At 42.9% G+C, this 7,877-nt stretch overlaps 2 protein-coding genes across 2 annotated transcripts; both read right to left on the reverse strand.

Moving 5' to 3' along the window:
• Nucleotides 1-5,289: 5,289 nt before the first annotated feature.
• LOC138944001 (uncharacterized) lies at nt 5,290-6,090 on the reverse strand. The gene is made up of 2 exons (XM_070314894.1): nt 5,969-6,090; nt 5,290-5,893 (listed from the first exon to the last, which is right to left on the reverse strand). Exons 1-2 carry the CDS (start codon nt 6,088-6,090, stop codon nt 5,290-5,292), a joined length of 726 nt encoding a protein of 241 aa, XP_070170995.1.
• Nucleotides 6,091-6,280: 190 nt separating this feature from the next.
• LOC138944002 (stromelysin-2-like) lies at nt 6,281-7,624 on the reverse strand. The gene has a single exon (XM_070314895.1). It carries the CDS (start codon nt 7,622-7,624, stop codon nt 6,281-6,283), a length of 1,344 nt encoding a protein of 447 aa, XP_070170996.1.
• Nucleotides 7,625-7,877: the final 253 nt, after the last annotated feature.

Genomic DNA, 7,877 nt, shown 5'->3' on the forward strand with positions numbered 1-7,877 from the left:
TACTCTTTTCCTATTATTGTATGTTGAAAAATTTGCTGTAGAGCTCTTCGGACCGTCTGATCGAGAATTATCATTAAGATGCCGTGTATCGATTATGGTGGTAGGATTTAACCAGTTATTTCGTAACCTACCCGGTATACGAGGCGAGCGGGATGTTCAAGAAAGTAAGCGTTTTATAAATTATATTATTAATTTTGTTTCTCGAACGTTCTAAAGCGAGACGTTACGTGCGAAGCCTTGTTTTCATTCCGTTTTTGCGGTTTCTTCGTATCGTTCGATTCTGACAAACACCTCGTTGTCGATAGCCGATTGGCTCTCTGAACCGAACGATCGAAATTCCTCCTTTTTTGTAGTACCCGTATCAACCAGGACTATTGTACGTGGATCGCAGAGCAGATTTTTCGTTAAGACACTTCGTCGCAAGCCTTCACCGGGAGCACACCGAAAGTCTAACGCTCGTATAGTTTTAGTTAAAACGATAATTCGCGTGTCCGATTATATCTTGCTGTCGCGTGCGATTACCTAAGACGGTCCGGGAGTTGGTGTCGAAAGGAATAAACACTTTTCAACCAACTAAACCCGACAAATCATTTACGTCCTATCTCTCCGATCGGCGAAACAAATAAATTCTGTTAATGTGGACGTGTAATTCGAAGGCGCGGCTACACAATTATTTTCAGATATATAAAATGCGAAATACAAAAGTTTTATTTTCTATAGTAAGATGACATATATACGTGAAAGATTACAGATAAAAGGAGTCACGCGAGCGAGGCTTCGGAACTCTTTCATGTTTGTCAACTCACTTACTCCTTCATTCTTTCTCGCTCTCGCTTTTGTCGACTCTTCAGCGTCGGGGATCTTTCCTTATCTACAAAATATAAACATCTTCTATATAAAAAGTGAAACTTGTATTTTCCATTTCATCTGTATAAAAATAATTATAATGGATTAATGAGATTCTTGCGATTAAAATGACACGAAACATGACATAAATCGGATTATTTTTAATCAATTATGTTATTAAAATTATGATTACTTATTTCATTTAAAATTATCCGATTTATGTCATATTTGGTGTTATTTTAATCGCAAAAATCTCATTTTAATCCATTATAATTATTTTTATACTAATAAAATACAATATGAATGTTTCAGTTTTTATTTTATAAGATGTTTATATATAGTAGATAAGAAAAGATCCCCGCGCGATGCTGGAGAGTCGACAAAAGCGAAAGTAAGAAAGAATGAAGGAGCAAGTGAGACGACAAATATCGAAGAGTTCCGAAGTCTCGCTTGTGAGGCTCCCTTTATCTATAATCACGTTAGATTAATATATATAAATTAATATAAAATTTATATATATATATATACAGGGTGTCCGGCGTCAATCGCATCACCGGTCGTGTGCAGGTAGAGCAGATGAAATCGAAAAGAAAAGTCCTTTACCTTTTTTTTCTATAACACTTAATAAAAGTTATTATTGAGTAAAGTCTGGCCAATCAGCGCCGACCTTTAGCCGGGCGCACGTCAGTGAGCTGCGCGCTGTAAAGTGTGCAGCGGCGCACACTATCAGGCGCGCGGTTCACCGACGTGCGCCCGGCTAAAGATCGGCGCTGATTGGCCAGACTTTACTCAATAATAACTCTTTTATTAAGTGTTATATAAAAAATTGGTACAGGACTTTTCTTCTCGGTTTCACCTGCTCTACCTGCACATGACCGGTAATGCGGTTGACGCCGGACACCCTGTATATATATGTCATGTTACTATAGAAAATCAAATGTCTGTATTTCGCATTTTATATATCCGAAAATAATTTAAATGCATTAATTACATTATTGTGATTAAAATGACACGTCGTAAAATATTAATAAATAATGTTTTTATGTATCGAATTAATTTTAATCAATATGAAAATAACTTTTTATTCGGTTACAGAATATTCGTTTATAAAGATGCGCATTTGTTTTTATTATTACGCGATATTTGTAGCATGCATGTATTTAAGTATGATGTACGTATCGGGGAATAAGGCGACTGTACTATTCACACGCACACAGCCAGGCACATGTGATAATATCAGTGCGCGGCAGTACTCACAATCAGTCTCAGTCTCAGTCGCGCGTGTTGTGTACATACGCGTAACGAGAGATAACCGCAAAAGTGTGCTCAACCGTTATAACGCGTTATAACGCGTCGAATTTAAAAAACGAATGTTGTGTTTGTGTAGTTATAGTGTGTTCACATAATGGGGCGAAAATGTAATGAGAAACGCTTACCTCGCTTTGCCCGCAGACTTTCTTTAAAAAGAATAAGGGTCAAAAGGTTAGTATATTTATATACCATAATTCTAGAAGGAATTGTTTTAATGTATACTATATACTAATATGTCGCTAGATATAATTGAATTTTTTTTCCGTGCAGTTTACGCAAAAATATAAGTATGATAATGTAATATTAAATAAAAATGTAATATTTCAAGTTTCTTTTTTTATTTTTTGATTATATCTTTAAAGCAATTCCTAAATAGAAAACAACATAAAGACATTTGTATAAAAAGTTGTAACATAAAATTAATCTTTAAATAGAATTTAGAATTACTACAATACATGAACATACACATTATATGTATATGATGCACATAGTATTTAGTACTCATATAGTATTTTTGTTATAAAGAAATGGACAGACATGGGCAAAAAAAAGAAAGAGAGAGAGAGAGAGAGAATAGAAATGAGTAAGCGAGGAAATGGCTGTACAACGATATATCGATTAATAATTCACATCAGTCGCTAAATATTAGTGAGCATAAAGTATTGCTACGGAGAAAGATCCAACTATTTCCTTTTTTTCTTATTTTTGGCACTTGTATAGACACTTGCTCATTTACACTCATATCCTCTTTCTCTTTGCCCATTCTTCTCTGTTCGCCTCTTTCTGATCCGAGCATACTATATGTGTGTTATATATTATCTATATGCGATCTTTTCGTGAACTGGTTGTAAATATTTCATACCAGATGCGGTTTGCATGAGCGTTCTAGTTAAAAATATATCCCAGGGGCGATTTGCGTGTGCTGGTTATTGTAAAAAATATCCTAGAGGCGATTTACGTGTGCTGGTTATTGTAAAAAATATTTCAGAGGCGATTTACGTGTGCTGGTTATTGTAAAAAATATTCCAGAGGCGATTTACGTGTGCTGGTTATTGTAAAAAATATTCCAGAGGCGATTTATGTGTGCTGATTATTGTGAAAAATATCCCAGAGGCGATTTACGTGTGCTGGTTATTGTAAAAAATATCCCAGAGGCGATTTACGTGTGCTGGTTATTGTAAAAAATATCCCAGAGGCGATTTACGTGTGCTGGTTATTGTAAAAAGTATTCCAGAGGCAATATACATGTGCTGGTTGCTTTACAATATTTTGAACCGGATGCGATAGTTATGTAAGATTAGCAATATAACTGTTATTATATATTATAATACATATATATGTATTGTGCCATTGTATGTATGTATGTATGTATAAGTAATGTGTGCAATTGTGTTCAAATATGCAATAAAGGCAGACACGTGTCTATGTTATACTGTTATCTATACGCTTAGATACGCTTAGATATGCGTGCGAGGCAATAGAGCAGTAGAAATACACGAATGTTGTCCGATTTCATCATATTGAACACAATTCTCTTTCAAATATGCATAAAACATGCAAAAATATTATCGGTAACAGCGGAACTAAAATTATTGATATTATCGATAATTTCGGTCGGTATTATCGATAATTTTAGTTACGCTTAGATGAGGGCGCTAACCCGTCAGAGTTCGCTCGTCACTGTTGGATCCCCTTAACATAGAATTAAAACATGTAGATTTAGATGTCTGAACTGAATCATATTTAATGCATCATTTGATCACTCAATTTAACTAAGAGAGGGAGATCTTATTTCCATTTCTCAAGCTTTATATACAATCAAATACAGCAGACCACATAAACTATGCATATGGTCCATCCAATGACTAAGTCCTTTCAAGCGGCACAATAAGCACGGTATCTAGACTCTTGCCATATAATTCATCAATCATAGACTTCAGATTGATGGCAGAATCCAAAGCTTAATTAAATAAATTTATTCAAATAACCCTCCAAAGACATCCTTAATCCGTGCCGTCTTCACTACACTTTAGCAACTTATTCAGCATAGAGAGAAATTAATATCAATTTCAAAACTTACCTTTCACGGTAGATTGTTTAAATTCCAGATATCTTTGCTTACGTCAATTGTTGTATCTCCATTTACTTCAAGTATCAGCAGTAATAATATTGCTTAAGGAAGGCAGCATGAATGTTGGCATAGATCCATGCATTATTGCGATCACTTAAAGATATTCGTCCAGTCTCATTTGCACTATTCTCGCACTCATCGTTATTAAGCATCCAAATCCAGTCAACCTTAGTTTAGAATTTATTAATTTAGCAAATTATGGTTATGAGTTGACCACTCGCGCCAAGGCCCGCCGGCCATTTCATGCTGACGTGACGTCATCCGGCATAAACGTGGCTCCGTGATTTCCCAACATCTTATATTTTATGCACACCACATGAGTAGGATAGTAAGGATGCTTTTGGCTCACTTTGTCATGAGTGTTAGAGAGAGGGTACCGTTGGAGAGGAAGAGAGAGAGATAGTTTCGGAGCAGTTTGTTGGCGCCCGCGGGGGGGAGTTCGAGCTGGGCGGGTGAATGAGGGGGTAAGTAGAGCGAGGGGGGAAGCGGGGCGGGGGGAAGCGGGGAGTACGAATCGCCGAGAGCGCTCGAGAGATGGCGTTCGGGGGGTGGCGGTTCCTCCCGATTCGATCTTGACGCGACTCGTTCTTTAGGGGCGCGCGCCGCTTCTAGCGCGCGATCCGCTATCGCGATTCTTTAAAGACGCGCGCCGCTTCTAGCGCGCGATCCGCTATCGCGATTCTTTAGGGACGCGTGCGACGCTTCTAGCGCGCGATCCGCGAGCGAACAGCGGGCGCCCGGCGTCGAGGGGGGCGTGGGATCGTCGGTGGGCGGTCGAGCGGACGGAGGGGCGTCCCTCGTCGCTCTCCTCTTCTCGAGGCGCGCGTTAGCGGCGATACGAGCGCGCTTATCGCTTTAGCGAGATGGCGAATCTTCGAAAGGTCGTGGAATAAAGAGACATTCGTCGTTCTAGCGAAAGAGGAGAAGTGTTTTTATTGTTTTCTTTTACAATAATTTTAATATATTAATAATACGATAATACGAGTACGCGGATAAGCGTATCACGATTCCCCGAAAAGCAGAGCTTGCAGCTCGCAATCGATCAAATCGTTGCGGTCGAAGTTATCGCTTTCGCGTATCATCGCGGGAATAAGCGCCTTATCGCGAGCGCCTGCCGCGATGTCGAGGAAACGAGTCAGCTTGTTGTCCACGCGCGCGGTTAAACCGCTTAAAGATGCAACGATGCGGTTGACGCAAAGTTCCAGATTTAATATAGTTACGACGGTGCTCTTTGATACGGCCAGACGAACTTTAGGCGTTTCGAGACGGAGTATTCGGAGATTGTTGAGTTTGCCGAATCGTAGCGTTAACTGTCCGATGTGTATCGGCGTCGGGCGCGCCTCGTCGCGCTCGTCGGAGCGAAAGTGCGACAGAAGCGTGGATCGTAGATCGAGCAGTTCCTTCCACGTATCCGGCATTAACGAGATCTCTTTGCCGTGACAATCTCCGAGGACGATTTCTATGAAAGAGGGTCGGCTGACGTTAACGCTGATTTCCAAATGTTTATATGCGGTTTTGGTCAATGGATAGCGTCTTCCTAAGATTCTGAGCGGTCGCGCGATCGAGACGTCCGCGTCGCGTCTTGGCGTCCGATCGCGATCTCGTCTAAAAATAGATGCGAGCGATGAGAGAAACGGTGCTAGCGAATTATTAGTTTGAATAAATGTTTGATAGTCTTACCCATTGTCCATTTTAGCTTTTTTAGCGTATTCCGCGCTATCTTCGCGGTCTCGCTCGGTTAGCCTTGATCGATAGTCGAATGAGTGTTGCTGCTGCGGTTGTCCCCCCATTGTCGCGTACATCGTCGGTTGTTCTTTCTCGTTTGTTCTTTCTCGTTTGTTCTTTCTCGCGCGTTAGCTTCGGTGTTCTCCGTCAATAATGAAGCGCTTAACGGATGGATGGTCTTTATATACTCGCGTACAGATCGCTTCTTCCCCTTTCGCGCGCTTTCTCTTATATATTCTATTTTAAAAAAATAACGGTAGGATCGCTCTAGTCGTTCACATCGTCGATCTTCTCTTTTTCGGTCGCGTCGCGGAGGCGATAGATGCGACTAAGGAGATCGCGCAATTGCCTTAGCAGTCCATCCGTAGGAGACTCGATGCCGAGCGCGCGTAGATCGAAAGGACCCGCCGAGGTTACGATATTCGTGAATTCGTTGAAGGCGTAGAACTGACGTTTGGCGAAGAAATATAGATTACCATCGATGTATCGGAAGGCCGACGTTATCGCGGACGGAATTCCGGGAAATATATCTTTTAATGGAGCGTGTCTAACGACTATCATGTGACACTCGTCGATTTCCGCAACTTTATCATCGTCGTATATAGCGTAGGTTCGTTCCGTGTGCGTATTTATCGCTGCGTTGATTTTAACGTTTCGGGGAAGTCCGATATCGTGGAGATATTTCGGCCAACCCGATTTTAGCTTAAGACTGGGATATTCGGCGAGGTAGATCGAATCGTTCGCGAATAGCGCGAGATCGCCCGAGGGTCTTCGATACGCGGCGGATAGGCGCGTGAAATTCGCCGGTAGAAACGTCGCGTAATCCGTGAGTGTCATGGGTCTACCGTAGCGTTTCTCGGTCATGTCGACCGACCATACGTTGCGGCGATTAGCTATATATAATCGATGATTCATTATCAGCGCGGCGTCCACGCGCCGCAATGCGCAGAGATCCGCGCGCGCTGGGTCGGTTGGCGCGACGCTCGTCGTCGCGGGCGCCGCGGTGGTCGCGGGGATCGCCGTCGGATAGTTTCCGTCGTCGTGAGATCCGTACAGATTCTGTATAGCGAGAATGTCTTCTATGCTCAGCTTAACTGGAAATTGATTCTCGATGTCGGGTATATACGGGAACATTATAGAGTCATTGCGCATGCTGTGCTGTAGACTCAATGCGTGGCCGATCTCGTGCGTTAATGTTTGTAGCAGGTGATGCGTGTCGGGAGGATTCTTGTTTAGATACACGTGCCACGGTTCGGAATCGTCGACGTGTATCTCCGATGTGAAGTCGGTCGTTCCAGAGGGAAAGAACGCGTGAGCTAGGGCTCCTCCCGGACCGTCGAAGGCCGCCGGGCAAATACCGACGTTCCGACGATTCGCGTAAGTGTGCGCGCCCGTTCGATACGATATCAATATATCGGGGCGTAACGGGTCGCGCGCGAAGGTTAGCGACGAGTTAGCCGCCCATAACGCGAACGCCGTTTCGGCCGTTCGCGAGATTTCCTCGCTAGCCACCTGAAAATTCCACGCGAGACGCGTCTTCGGCCATTTTCGCGCGATCGGGCTATACGCGCGATCGGGAATGTCCGCGAGACCACATCGCGGTTTGCGCATAAGGTGAAACGTAACGGCGTCTAATGCGCCGTTTCCCGACAATTGATAGTATTCTTGAAACAGCGATAGCGCGCGACGCAGAGACGTCGCGTTATCGGACGACAGCGATCCTCCATCGGGCGCGATTGATTCGCGCGTTCCGCGAGACGCCTATTTTTATCGTCGACAAATAACGCGGGTGGGGGGAGAGGGAAACGCGTCGACGATTAGTTCGAGGGAGAGTCGCGATTCGCCTCGATTACGGAAACGCGCC

The sequence above is a fragment of the Polyergus mexicanus genome, unplaced genomic scaffold (genome assembly GCF_030449975.1).
Source record: "Polyergus mexicanus isolate NDT 795.1 unplaced genomic scaffold, iyPolMexi1.0 SCAF_70, whole genome shotgun sequence".
Classification (NCBI taxonomy): domain Eukaryota; kingdom Metazoa; phylum Arthropoda; class Insecta; order Hymenoptera; family Formicidae; genus Polyergus; species Polyergus mexicanus.

Coding starts and splice junctions, on each gene's coding strand:
- LOC138944001 (XM_070314894.1), bottom strand. CDS start 6,090: ATGTACGCGACAATGGGGGGACAACCGCAGCAGCAACACTCATTCGAC. Junction 5,894..5,968: donor AAAGCTAAAATGGACAATGG/GTAAGACTATCA, acceptor ATCTATTTTTAG/ACGAGATCGCGATCGGACGC.
- LOC138944002 (XM_070314895.1), bottom strand. CDS start 7,624: ATGCGCAAACCGCGATGTGGTCTCGCGGACATTCCCGATCGCGCGTAT.